The sequence below is a fragment of the Mus musculus genome, chromosome 2, assembly GCF_000001635.26.
Source record: "Mus musculus strain C57BL/6J chromosome 2, GRCm38.p6 C57BL/6J".
NCBI classification, from domain to species: domain Eukaryota; kingdom Metazoa; phylum Chordata; class Mammalia; order Rodentia; family Muridae; genus Mus; species Mus musculus.
The window spans coordinates 23,204,423-23,218,409 of record NC_000068.7 but is presented as its reverse complement, the minus strand read 5'-3'; the positions used below and the strand labels follow the sequence as shown (position 1 = coordinate 23,218,409).

General features: G+C 40.0%; 1 protein-coding gene across 5 annotated transcripts in view; it reads right to left on the bottom strand.

Annotated features, from left to right (window-relative positions):
* The window catches only part of Potegl (POTE ankyrin domain family, member G like), a 62,382-nt gene extending 48,720 nt beyond the window's left edge, over positions 1 to 13,662 (bottom strand). For 4 of the 5 annotated variants that reach the window (XR_003953719.1, XM_017319257.2, XM_011239180.3 and 1 more), the window contains exons 1-3: positions 10,306 to 13,662; positions 5,903 to 6,017; positions 5,577 to 5,750 (exon numbers count right to left, since the gene is read on the bottom strand). Coding sequence is in view for 4 of the 5 variants with exons in the window: in XM_017319257.2 (XP_017174746.1) it covers positions 5,577 to 5,750; positions 5,903 to 6,017; positions 10,306 to 10,598 (582 nt within the window). In the remaining variant the exon portion in view is untranslated. The remainder of the gene's footprint in view (positions 1 to 5,576; positions 5,751 to 5,902; positions 6,018 to 10,305) is intronic. The other variant, NM_027635.1, reaches the window with a different exon arrangement.
* Between the last annotated feature and the right edge of the window lie 325 nt (positions 13,663 to 13,987).

Below are 13,987 nucleotides of genomic sequence, written 5' to 3'. Positions count from 1 at the left end.
GTAAATCTGTACAGGCATATGAATATGAAATTATTTCCCTACTTGATAGCATTAAAACTATGTATTATGAATGATAAAAAAAAAGATGGGGCTGTGACCCAGAGCCCTGAGCAGACCTTCAGCCTGAACTCTGTAGCCAGTCCCACAACATCCACAGGAAGGTCCGTTCCTAGGCGCTCTAACGTGCCCAGGATCATAGGATCAGAGATGTGGAAGATACATCTGTCCCAACACCACCAGGAGTAACTGGGACTAGTGGGATCTAGAAAAGCAGAAACCCTGATGAGTGGCACGGGTTCCTTACAGTCTGGGTCAGTGCTTTGAGAAGACCTTGGGCCCAAACTCTGCAGCCAGTCCTACAACAACCAGAGGAAGCACCACTCCCAGGCACTATAATACGCCCAGGATCACAGGATCATAGGAGCTTGGTCAGACCAGGATCTCAGGGTCTCAGAGGCAACGTTGCTCCCAGGAGTTCTGACACACCCATGATCTCAGGATCCCAGGATCCCAGAAACAGCTGAACTCTGAGGTGTTCTGACACAACCAGGATCACAGGAAGGACAGGCTCCAGTCAGATATATTGAGGGCATCAGATATAGTGAGGGCAGGTAGTACTAGTTATAACCAGATGGCAAGAGGCAAGCATAAAAACATAAACAACAGAAACCAAGGTTACTTGGCATCATCAGAACCCAATTCTCCTACCAGAGCAAGTCCTGAATACACCATCACAACAGAAAAGCAAGATTCAGATCTAAAAATCACTTCTCGTAATGGTAATAGAAGACTCTAACAAGGACACAAATAACTCCCCTAAGAAATACAGGAGAACATAGGTAAACAGCTAGAAGCACTTAAAGACGGAACACAAAAATCCCTTAAAGAATTACAGTAAACACAAAAATCAAACAGGTGAAAGAAATGAGCAAAACCATCCAAGATCTAAAAATGGAAATAGAAACAATAAAGAAATTACAAAGGGAGCCAGCCCTGGAGTTAGAAAACCTAGGAAAGAGATTGAGAGTCATAGATGCAAGCATCACCAACAGAATACAAGAAATAGAAGAGAGGATCTCAGGTGAAGAAGATACCATAAAAAAACATGTCAGCACTTAAACTGAGCATAAGGCATACAAACAAACACGTATCTAGGACTAATTGGCTATTGTGGGTCTTTTGTTGTTCCATATTGAGGATTTTCTTTTCATTTATGTGAAGAATGAGATGAGGATGTTAATTGTGATTTCACTGAATCGGTAAACTGTTTTGGTAGGAAGGTCTTATTTCACAGTCTTAATTCTACCAAGCTAAAAAATCTAGGAAAGCAAAAACTCTTCTCAACAATAAAAGAACCTCTGGTGGAATCACCATCCCCGACCTCAAGCTGTACTAAAGAGCAACTGTGATTAAAAACTGCATAGTACTGGTACAATGACAACAGGCAGATCAATGGAATAGAATTGAAGACCCAGAAATGAAACCACACACCTATGGTCACTTGATCTTTGACAAGGGAGCTAAAACCATCCAGTGGAAAAAAGACAGCATTTTCAACAAATGGCACAACTGGCAGTTATCATGTAGAAGAATTCAAATTGATCCATTCTTATCTCCTTGTACAAAGCTCAAGTCTAAGTGGATCAAGGACCTCCACATAAAACTAGAGACACTGAAACTTATAAAGGAGAAAGTGGGGGAAAGCCTTGAAGATATGGGCACAGGGGGAAAGTTCCTGAACAGACTGGCAATGGCTTGTCCTGAAGATCAAGAAGCAACAAATGCTCTTAAAATTGCAAAGCTTCTGTAAGGCAAAGGACACTGTCAATAAGACAAAATGGCAACCAACAGTTTGGGCAAAGATCTTTATCAATCCTAAATCTGATAGGGGGCTAATATCCAATATATACAAAGAGCTTAAGAAACTGGACTCCAGAAAAACAAATAACCCTATTAAAAATGGGGTACAGAGCTAAACAGAATTCTCAACTGAGGAATAACGAATGGCCAAGAAGCACCTGAAAAAATGTTCAACATCCTTAATCATCAGGGAAATGCAAATCAAAACAACCCTGAGATTCCACCTCATACCAGTCAGAATGGCTAAGATCAAAAACTCAGGTGACAGCAGATGCTGGCAAGGATGTGGAGAAAGAGGAACACTCCTCCATTGCTGGTGGGATTGCAAGCTGGTACAACCATTCTGGAAATCAGTTTGGCGGTTCCTCAGAAAATTGGACCTGAGGACCCAGCTACACCATTCCTGGGCATATACCCAGAAGATGCTCCAACTTGTAATAAGGACACATGCCTCACTATGTTCATAGCAGCCTTATTTATAATAGCAAGAAGCTGGGAAGAACCCAGATGTCCCTCAACAGAGGAATGGATGCAAAAAATGTGGTACCTTTACACAATGGAGTACTACTCAGCTATTAAAAACAATGAATTTATGAAATTCTTAGGTAAATGGATGGATCTGGAGGATATCATCCTGAGTGAGGTAACCCAATCACAAAAGAACACACATGATATGCACTCACTGATAAGTGGATATTAGCCCAGAAATTTAGAATATCCAAGATACAAGTTGCAAAACACATGAAACTCAAGAAGGAAGACCAAAGTGTGGATACTTTGTCCCTTCTTAGAATGTGGAACAAAATACCCATGGAAGGAGTTACAGAGACAAAGTTCAGAGCAGAGACTGAAGGAATGACCATCCAGAAACTGCCCCACCTGGGGAATCCATCCCATAAACAACTACCAAACCCACTATTGCAGATGCCAACGAAAGCTTGCTGACAGGAGCCTGATATGGCTGTCTCCTGAGAGGCTCTGCCAGTGCCTGACTAATACAGAAGTGGATGTTCACAGTCATCCATTAGACGGAGCACAGGACCCCCAATGAAGGAGCTAGACAAAGTACCGAAAGAGCTGAAGGGGTTTGCAGCCCCCTAGGATGAACAACAATATGAACTAACCAGTAACCCCAGACTAAACCACCAATCAAAAAAAAAAAAAAAACACATGGAGACACTCATGGCTCCAGCTGTATATGTAGCAGAGGATGGCCAAGTCGGTCATCAATGAGAGGAGAGGCTTTTGGTCCTGTGAAGGTTCTATGCCCCAGTATAGGAGAATGCCTGGGCCAGGAAGCAGGAGCAGGTGGGTTGGGGAGCAGGGGAAGTGGGAAGAGGATAGGGGATTTTTGGAGGGGAAACTAGGAAAGGGGATAAAATTTGAAATGTAAATAAAGAAAATATCTAATTTAAAAAAAAAAGAAAAAAGAAAAAATATTCTACCAAGCTATACACTTGGGAGGTCTTCAAATTCTAGCATGTTTCTTAATCTCTTTCTTCACATATTTAAAGTTTTCATTGCAGAGTTTTTACCTCTTTTGTTATGTATATGCTAAAGATTTTATTTTATTTGAGAAACTGGGAAGAGGAGCGTGTCCATGTTGTTAGTCATATGTATTAAGACTGGTAAATGTTGTAAGTCAATTTTGTATCATAACACTGCTGAAATTATTGATAATTTCTACAATTTTTCTAGTCAAATTTTGGGAACAATGGGTATAAGAGAATATAATCCTCAATTGAAAATAATTTGACTTAATATTTTCCCATTTGTATCCCTTCTCTTGCCTTATTGCTCCAGCAAAGGCTTCAATCACATTATGGATGAGCAGTAGGGACAGTGGGCAGTCCTCTCCCATTCCTGATGTTAATGGGGCATATTAATAGTTTTATTCATTTAGGATGATATTGGCCATGGGTTTGTCATACATAATCTTTATTACGTTGGAATATGTTTCCTACAGTCCTACTCATTCTAGAATTTTTATTAATGCATGCTGAATCTTATCAGACTTTTTCTTTTTTTTCTTTTTTCTTTTTACTTCCATTGAGATGATCATATGATTTTTGTATTTTTGCCCATATATTTGGTTTATTACATTTATTTATTATATATGTTAAAATAAGAAATAAAACAATGAAATAAAACAAGAACAAAAAGAAAAAGAGATGGGGCAGTGAGTCAGCCATCATAATTAGTGATTGATGGGGGGTGGCCCAGCCTATTCTGAGTGGGGCTGTCACTGGATTGGTGGTCCAGGGTTCTATAAGCAAGCAGGTTGAGTAACCCATGATGAGCAAGCCTGTAAACAGCACTCCTCCATGGTTTCTGCATCAGCCCCTGCCTCCAGGTTCCTGCCCTGTTCCAGTTCCTATACTAGCTCCAATGATGAACAAAGATGTGAAAATGTAAGCCAAATAAACCCTTCCCTCCCCATTTTGTTTTTGATCATAACGTTTTGTTGCAGCAATAGAAACCCTAGCTGAGACACCGGCCCTCTTGAAAATAAGAGACTCGGATCCTCTACTGAAATGCATAACCCTTTAAAGACCTCCCCCTTTTTCTTGCTGCTGCCTCCATATCCAGTATAGGCCCCTGTCTTTCACATCCTTGGGAGCCTGTTCATCTCTGAATCAAGAAAATCCCATGCTGAGTCACATGCCTTCATGTCTAGTCCAGGACTGTTGCTCGGCCATTGTATATTTTGGGAAAGAGCCACAATGTTCTCCTCCACCCCACCCACCCCAACCCCGTGCCACAGTTGCTCAGTCATAGCTCAGTACATACGGAAGAGGCTTTCAAATAAGAGGGTTACAACTGTTCCTGTAGTCTACAGCAAAACTCTGTCTACCCAGACTACCTTTAGCAGTTGATGTACCCACACTCACATCTCTCTGTTTTCAAACTTCTCTCTGTGTGCCACTTTGGTACAAGTGAAAGTGATACCATGTCCTTACTCTAATATTGTTAATTTACCCAGACCCCCTGCTTTATTAAAGTCAAAATTTTAAAAACTCCTTACTCCCCAGGAATCGGCCCCAGTGTCCCTCTTGAGCACCCTGAAACTTACAGAAAGTCACTATATCTCCCTATGAAAAGTTAATGTAACATCAACTGTGTGCTCTAAAAGCTGCCCTCTGATATATTTTTAACTCAGTGACATCTTCTCTCAAACTAGGCAAAATTATCTGAAACTAAAGAATGTCCTATCCATACAAAGAAACTGGAAAAATTCTAAACAACTAACAAAACCTTCTTGGCATTTTGTTTTAATTACATAATTCCCAAATTGGCTTGAATATTCCTAGTCAATTTGTTTCCATTATTCTTCCATTAGCACTACCATGACTGAATAAGTAACTGATAGAATTTGTCAACAGCATTAATAATTCCACTTAATTCAAAATTGTCTTGAGTTTTAAGATGATGTGTATTTGCAAGGCTAATCTTGTTTTATTGTCATTTTTACTTTTTACAAAATATGTTTATAAATTATTGAATAAAACACAAGTCTTACCTTTAAGAAATTCAGTGTTTTCACATACATTTGTCTTTTGTGTAAAGAAGAAAACTGAACTTTCGAAAGTATTAATACTTAAAATATTTCCGTTCCAAATGTCTAAGCATTTTCATTCGGAGAACAAATGAGCTTCTAAACATGGGTGATTAGCCCTGCATACATCCCACCTGTTGCTAAGCAGAGTGATCCTTACTTTTGTCCTTTCCTCAATATCTGCTCCGTACTGTAGCAGCCTGGCAGCCGTTGCTAAATTCCCGCTATAGACAGCATAGTGCAGAGCAGTGTTACCCATGCTGTCTTTAATGTGCAGGTTAGCATGGTGCTCTAGCAGAAAACACACGATTTTATCTTCCCAGCTTTGGACAGCCTTAAGAGATTGTAACAAGAAGCACACAGTCAGCTTAAAAAAAATTATGATACACACTCATGGGTTTCAACATTAATTATAGTTATACGAGATGAATTCATTTTTACTTCAATCACAACCATATCATTCTTAAAATGGTGACTATGGTATACCTTCATCAGGGGTGTGATGTTATGATTGTCACACACATTAATCTCACAACCACGCCTCCAGAGATATATCACCAATTCTAAATGTCCATAGAAGCAGGCAAAGTGCATGGCATTCCTATAGAGAAATCACAGTGCACTATTTCAATATATGCAAGTATTCTTGTAACTGGAACTGTTAAATAGCATACAGTGCACGTGCCTTTTAAACAAATATGTAATGCTCTTCTGAAGAAATTTGTTTTCCCTTGTGAAATTTCTTCCAAACATACGCACACATGAGCGCGCGCGCGCACACACACACACACACACACACACACACACACACACACATCAATCTGATTCATTTGCATTAAGCCTTATTTACAAATTCAGATCCTTTGCCAGAATATAACACAAATGGCTTTTCTCCCAGTTTACTATGGCCTCTTGTTTCCAGTTCTCCTGAGCCAGTCTTTTCCTGTTTGTTGATTACCACTTGGCCTTCTGCACTTACAGAACAGGACATTGAGCTCTGCTCATGGTATTATTCTTTTACACTCAACTTCAAGCTTGCCCACATTCCTACCACACAGCAAGACTATTGCCCTATAAGCCACATGCTTAAGGTGGTGTTCAGGAAACAGAGAAGGGACCGGAACCAACAACTGGCTATACCCTCCCTAAAGCCTGACCCACAGTAATGTCCACCTGTTCATAAGGTTCCTCAACTCCCAAATCAGAGCTACCATCTAATGACCAAATGTTCACATGCATGCGTCAGGGGCGGGGTGGGGGTGGGGAGACCTTTGAACTCTAGCAGATTTTACTCCTACTCTAAGCTCTGTTAACTACACATTATTTCTTACCCTTTCTGGGCTTCATTTCTGCTTCAATAAAATAGAATATTGTGGTGATTCATTAAGAATATATACACAAAAATTAAGAAAGTTTTACTTATAACATGCTAGATAATCATATTACTCCAACTTTACATGGTTAAACAGGTTAGTAAAACAATTATATACAATTATACCCATTTTGTAGATGTTTTATGGATTCTACATTTCAACAACTGTAAGGTGACTTTTTTGAGCCAGGATCTTCATATCTAGACTGGCAAACACTCATGCTCCTCCTGCCAAGATACTGAGGCTAGAATGACCTTCTTCTGTTTTAAAACTATAAATGATAGCACCTTTTAGATTTTATTAATAATCAAAAGAATGGGTCAGAATGCAATCCTATATAAAAGGGGTCCTTTGAAATCTAGTTATGCCAATTGCACTTAATAAATTTTACTTTTTACAAATACAGCAAGAACAGCACAAAGTAACCAGAGCTTTGGTTTTCAGACTTTTAAGCCAAAGAAAGAAATTGTGGGAATCAAACGATGAAGTATCATTTAATTTTAGTCAACAATGCAACTCTGGGCAAAAGAACCATGAGGTTTTCAAGGAGGAATAGATCCTGAAAAATAGTATTATGTATGTAGTAGATATTTTGGTTAAATCTGATTGAGATTTAAATGGATTGAGAGAATGGGAGGGGATTCATTCTCCTATATAGGAACTATTACAAAATAAGACAATTCCTGTGCAATATTAATAGCTGTATATATTTGCTATCTTTTATTTTCATACTTGTGAACAGTATCTTATCTTGAAATTCTTTCACTGTAATGAAACACCATGACCAAAGCAACTTGGGGAGGAAAGGATTTACTTAGCTTACACTTCCACATCATCATCAAAAGAAGACAGGACAGGAACATGGAGGCAGTGGCCATGAAGGAATTTGCTCTTTATGGCTAGCTCAGCCTGCTTTCTTACAGAACACAGAACCACCAGACCAGGGATGGCACTATCCACAATGCACTGTGCCTCCCCTATCAATAACTAGTTAAGGAAAATGTCCTAGAGGCTTCCCTACAGCTCAACCATATGGAAGCATTTTCTTTATTGAGGTTCCCTCCTCTCAACTTGTGTCAAGTTAACATAAAACTATCCAGGACAGATGAGCGGGGGCCGTCCCTAATTGTTCCTGCCTGTGAATCCCATTCCCATAACTTGGCTGCCTTGGCTGGCCTCAGTGGAGAGGATGTGCCTGGTCCTGAAGTGGCTTAATGTGTCAGGGTGGGATGATGCCAGGAGTGAGGATTTTCCCTTCTCTGAGGAGAAGGGAGGGGTAAATGGGGTGGGGAAGATCTGCGTAAGGGGGAACTGGGAGGAGAGGGTTGGTATAAGGATGTAAAGTGAATAAATGAAAAGCAACCCTCCAACACAATTAGTCTGCAATTATATGTATAAGTCTATATAGGACAAAACCATGTTCAATAATATTTATACAATATAAAAATCTATAAGCACAGATAAATAGATTCTTCTCAGAAAAAACTAAGTAGCACCAGAAAATATAACTACACACACACACACACACACACACACCAAATTAAAAGAGTGAGATTCTCTTCTGTACATTAAACTCTTCAAGTGACTATTTGAAAGAATAGTACAAGCATATGCAGGACCATTACCAACTAACTACACAGGAGGCACGAGAGACTCAATGCCAACACACTGCTTTTTCTTTTTGTAAATTGGATATTTTCTTTATTTACGTTTCAAATGTTATCCCCTTTCCTGGTTTCCTCTCTGAAAAACACCCTCCCCCTATCCCCTCCCCTCTTCCCCTGCTCACCAACCAACCCACCCACTCCTGCTTCCTGGCCCTGGCATTCCCCTATACTGGGGCATAGAGTCTTCATAGGACCAAGGGCCTCTCCTTTTATTGATGACCAACTAGGCCATTGTCTGCGACATATGTAGCTGGAGCCATGAGTCCCACCATGTGTGCTCTCTTTGGTTGGTGGTTTAGTTCCTGGGAGCTCTGGGGATACTGGTTAGTTCATATTGTTGTTCCTCCTATGGGGCTGCAAACCCCTTCAGCTCCTTGGGCACTTTCTCTAGTTCCTTGATTGGGGATCTATGCTCAGTCCAATGAATGGCTGTGAGCATCCACCTCTGTATTTGTGAGGCACTGGCAGGAGAGAGCTATATCAGGCTCCTGCACACTGCTTTAAAGTAGATTATATTCTCTAGCACTGAAAATAAGCTAGAAAGAAATAAAAAGATGGCTAGAAACCAAATGTTCAAATTAAACATGTACGTCAGTGGTTCCTATCCTGTGGGGATCAAATGACCCTTTCACAGGGGTAGCCTAAGATCATCAGAAAACACAGATTATGATTCATAACAATATCAAATTACCATTATGAAGTAACAACAAAAATAATTTTATGGTTGGGGTCACCACAACATGCAGATCTGTATTAAAAGGTAGCAGAACTGACTGCTGATTTAATGAGTAAAAAAGAGGAAAATTCATTTGCAAGTTAAATACTTGAAAATAATACATTAGATTTGTACGTATAGTTTGTTAATTTAAGTTTCCAATCAATGCTTGTTTAGATGCAATCAAACTGGTTTGTCACTTAGCATAGTAAGCTATATATGACTAGGCTAATATTCCTCTATGTCTGTCTATGCCTTCTTCAAGGTAAAATATTCAATGAAGTCATTGAAATTTTTTATAACTGTGTTCTTCTAATAATTTGACTTTTAAGGCAGGCTTATAAAAGTAAAGTGCTATGGGTTTCTTTTCTTCCTACTGGAAGCAAGAGGTAGAGGTGTACAGCTTATAACTGTGGCAGGGGAAACAGAAACCCTCAGTTCAGTTTCTTACAATACACATCAGGCTTAATATACATATACATAAACATATATATATATACTTAATATTCTAATATATATTCTGATACATATCATATATAGTGGATACTGGGTTTTACTTAGAATTTTAGGCTTGAAGGTAATAAATACATTATAAAATATTCCTTTTGTAAGAATTCTTCACTTTTTGGGGGGCCAGGTGTGGTGGCGCACGCCTTTAATCCCAGCACTCCGGAGGCAGAGGCAGGCGGATTTCTGAGTTCGAGGCTAGCCTGGTCTACAGAGTGAGTTCCAGGACAGCCAGGGCTACACAGAGAAACCCTGTCTCGAAAAACCCCAAAAAAAAAAAAAAAAGAATTCTTCACTTTTTAAAAAATGTATCTAACGTTGTACTCCTAATATTACACAAAGTTAAAATGATGATTTGTTCTTGTTAATTGACACTTTCAAATAGTCTGTTGACTCTCTAAAGGTCTCATGAGGAAGGGAAAGCAACCAGACTTCTGCCCTTGCGTTGGCTGGGCCAGGGGTTCCTCCCAGGTGTGCTGATCACAGGTGCTGAAACGGTCACTATATAGTGGCAACAATCAGCGCTGGGCCCTCCCCACTCCTGTTCCTGTCCCGGGAGTGAGTAGAGGTGTCTTCTTCCACACTGCCCACACTGCCCTCAGACCCCAGGTCTGAAGAATCTCTTACCTATTCTCCCTGTCTCTGTGATTGACTTCGTATTTACCCAGAGTAAAGTACAGCCGCACAAAAGGTAAATCGCCTGCACAGGCCGCCATGTGCAGATCATTGTCAGGAAAGTAAGCCATGTCTAAATAAGCAGGATCCTCCCTTCCAAAGCTCAGGTTACTTCTCCGTGCCTTAATATCGCAGAAACCCAAGGGGGTCTCTTCCCTATTTGTTTTCTGACAGCAACACAGCGCAGAGAAGCCTGGAAACCCCAAAGGCCTCCTCTCTTCCCCACGGCTGTACTTTCCTCCCATCTCAGGCAAGGTTATTTATAACAAACCAACCGTTAACTGCCCCAGTATCAACGTTATTATAACAAGCAGACTCTCCCCATCTCATATCGAATTATAAGTCCACCCTCCTGTTTTTAATATTTATAATTAGCCCATTATTCGTTATCTAAGTATCAACGATGTAATAAGCCCACTCATCCTTATCCAAATATTATCACTTGTCATAGGCTTGCCAAGTCTCTCCCACAGTCCCTGTCCCTTCAAGTCTGCTCCCTGGTTTAGTGTCTATCAACTGCAGGGACAGTTGGCAGAACAGTTCTTGTCAAGCCATACTGGTGGACGCAAATATGCAAGGGTGTGCGTGAACGTGTGCGTGCCTGTGACCCTCGACTACCTGAAGCCAATAAAGGTTAATGCGCATGTGCGTAGTCCAGCCTGTCAAATCTCTGCAAAGTCAACTTGTGTTGTTTCAAAAATCAGAAGAGGCTGGAGGGATGGGCTCAGTGTTTACGAGCAAGTACTGCTCTTTCAGATGGACCTAGCTCAGTTTCCAGCGCCCACCATAGCTGGCTTACAGTGCCATCTTTTGGACAGCAGGCACCTATACTCGCAGAGGCGCCTTCCCTCACATGCATATGAACGAAATTTTAAAATTACGAACTTTTTAAATGTCAAAAGTCAAAAGAGGGCTAGATGACCTTTGGTCGTTTGTTCGAGGCTGACTTACAGCCATGGGAAAGCAGTCCTTGTACATGGCTGTTGAAAGTGATGGGGGACATGGAATGCCAAAGGCCAGCTCTACAGGAAAATCTCTTAACAGAATGCTCTCTTAATTTCTATTGTTTATTTTCCACATCCAGTGCGGTATGGGAATTAAGCAGTGGAACTAAGAGTAGTCCGTTTTCACGGTTTCAGAGGCAAATTTTGAAGAGAAACTCATGCACACTGCATGCAAAATGAACATCCACATCCACCAACAAACCTCCTAGCCTTTTGCCCTGACTATATTTTTATGTTCGGCTTTATTTTATTTTCTCTTATAAAACCTACAATAATTCCAAGGTGTTTTTTTAGAGAGCAACATATTTAAATTTTTTAATCGGCAATTTTCTTTCCCCAACCTATCTTTTCTCACTAGGTTACAATGGTATTTTATGTATATGTGTACGTGTATGTGTATGTGCGCGTGTATGTGTTTGTGTATGTATATGTATATTCAGTGGATTTCTCAGCCCCCAAGAACTACCTGGCTTGAACCATCCCTGCCATTGCTGCATTGCTGCATGCCTTCCATTCCTGCATGCCTTCGTACTCCCCTTCCCAAGACAAATAATTTCCTGCTCCTCTTCTTTCTCCTCACCCCCACTTACCATGCACCCAGAACCATATCCCCTCCAGTAGCAATGTCAGTGTCTCTGACCAGGGAACTCAATTAGACAGACCTTTTACAAAGCACACGGCCACAGAGGTAGCAAGATTTGTCAGTTTTGACCGTCGTTCAGTCTTTTGACGTGCTGAAAAGGTTTCAATGCCCTTATTTTCAAATTGCAGCTGTCCAGTGAATTACCAGGACCTCCAAACCTCAGGACTCCTCTGTCCAATATCACCTCTGTCCATTGATGGAGAGTCACATGAGTTCATAGCTCCTGTACTTTACTCATTTAATGGAGCAGGTAATGGTACCCTTCTTCCAGGATACTTCTGTTACCAGGAATTCCCCCCAGTTCTGTTCAATGCTGTGATTCATGGCTGATGGCTGCTGAACAGCGTCTTGTGGGCATCAGTGTGAGCTTTGCTATATAGGTTCACCTGCTCTGCAAAACTGAACTGTACTGGCTTTAAAAATCTTGCCCATTTTCATCTCTTAAAGCCTCTATCAAATAGTTTTTCTCCAAGAAACAATGTAATAAAAATACTTTAGCATTTTACACCATGTAGTTGTAAAAGCAGTATGTGATGTGGGAAAAAAATGAGCTGACATACATCCCTGGACAGTTTGAAGATATCTTCTAATGAGATAAAAATAAAGCCAAAAAAATAAAAATTTTACACCAAATATTTAAGGTATGACAGGATTGGTTTTCATTAGTTTAAAATGTCAATGACCTTTACTCTGCTAATTATGTACTAGTGTAAATAATTTATATAGATAACACAATAGTATTCCTGATACTTCCCTTATCATAAAAGCCTAATGCTCAGAAGACTTGCTTCCAAGAGCAAATATATCCATGCTTAGAATTCGACTCTCTTAGTAGCACATATTATTTTTATGAAATGGACTTGATTGCAATATTTTTGTATGTTCATATGAAGCACTTGACCATATTAATCCCATATCACCATCTCATAAACCCTTCTCCCCACTCCACCCCTAGTCCCATTCTCCTTCCCAATACTCCACCTCCAACATGCATTTTATTTCTTAATTTCTGGACTCTACTTGTAAGATAAAATGTGTTTTTTTCTGAGCCTGGTTTAGTTCATCTACCATGAAGACACACTGTTCCATCCTTTTTCTTAATAAATCACACATGTACAGAGAATCTACATTCTTTAACACTAATGAAAACTCGCACCTTTTGCACATTGGCACAACTTTAAATACACAATCACACAGCTACACAAAATCATTCTCACACACAACATATGGTTGCTCACATTTTCATTCACAATTACTCATGCCTACCTGCATCCTCAAACATTCTCACACTCACAAATTAACATTTTCATACTCTGCATACTCACAATTACATTCTTGCACACTTATCCACCCAACCATGGCCTCCTCCTTCTACCAAGGGCTGTTAGATCATCCAAAACAATGTCATGCGTTTCATCTACTCTTAGCATGAATCCCAGAGGGATCCATGCAACTCATTCATTATTATCCCTATTAAGCTCCCAAGCAGCCATGATTGGTCATCACCCCATCCCAAACACTTGGGTCCCAAATCCTTAAGGGGAAAATGATGTGATAAAAATGCATAAAGTAAATGTTAAGATGTTAAGAATTGAAGGTATATATATAAATGGTCTTACGAGATAGGCAAATTAACTAGATAAATGTCAGGGCTCTAAAAGTAAAGCAGATTTTATAGTCATGAAAATTTTGTTACATTTGGCCTGAAATACATAAAATCAATAACCTATTTGCTACAAAAAAACTTGAAGTAGAAATATCCTACAGCAACACATAAGCAATTTAAGAGTCAATGTAATGTACATTGTATTGGTAAACTGTGTGTGCTGTCAGAATTCACTGACCCGATTACCTCCCACTGTAATTTCCATCTCAAATGTTTGTCTCAAAGTGTCTCCAAGGCCCCTTTTGGCAGATTTAGGTAGTTCCTCACCACTGTGACAGGGAGGATAAACCAATCAAAGAGGAGAAATAGGTTCTTGAAATC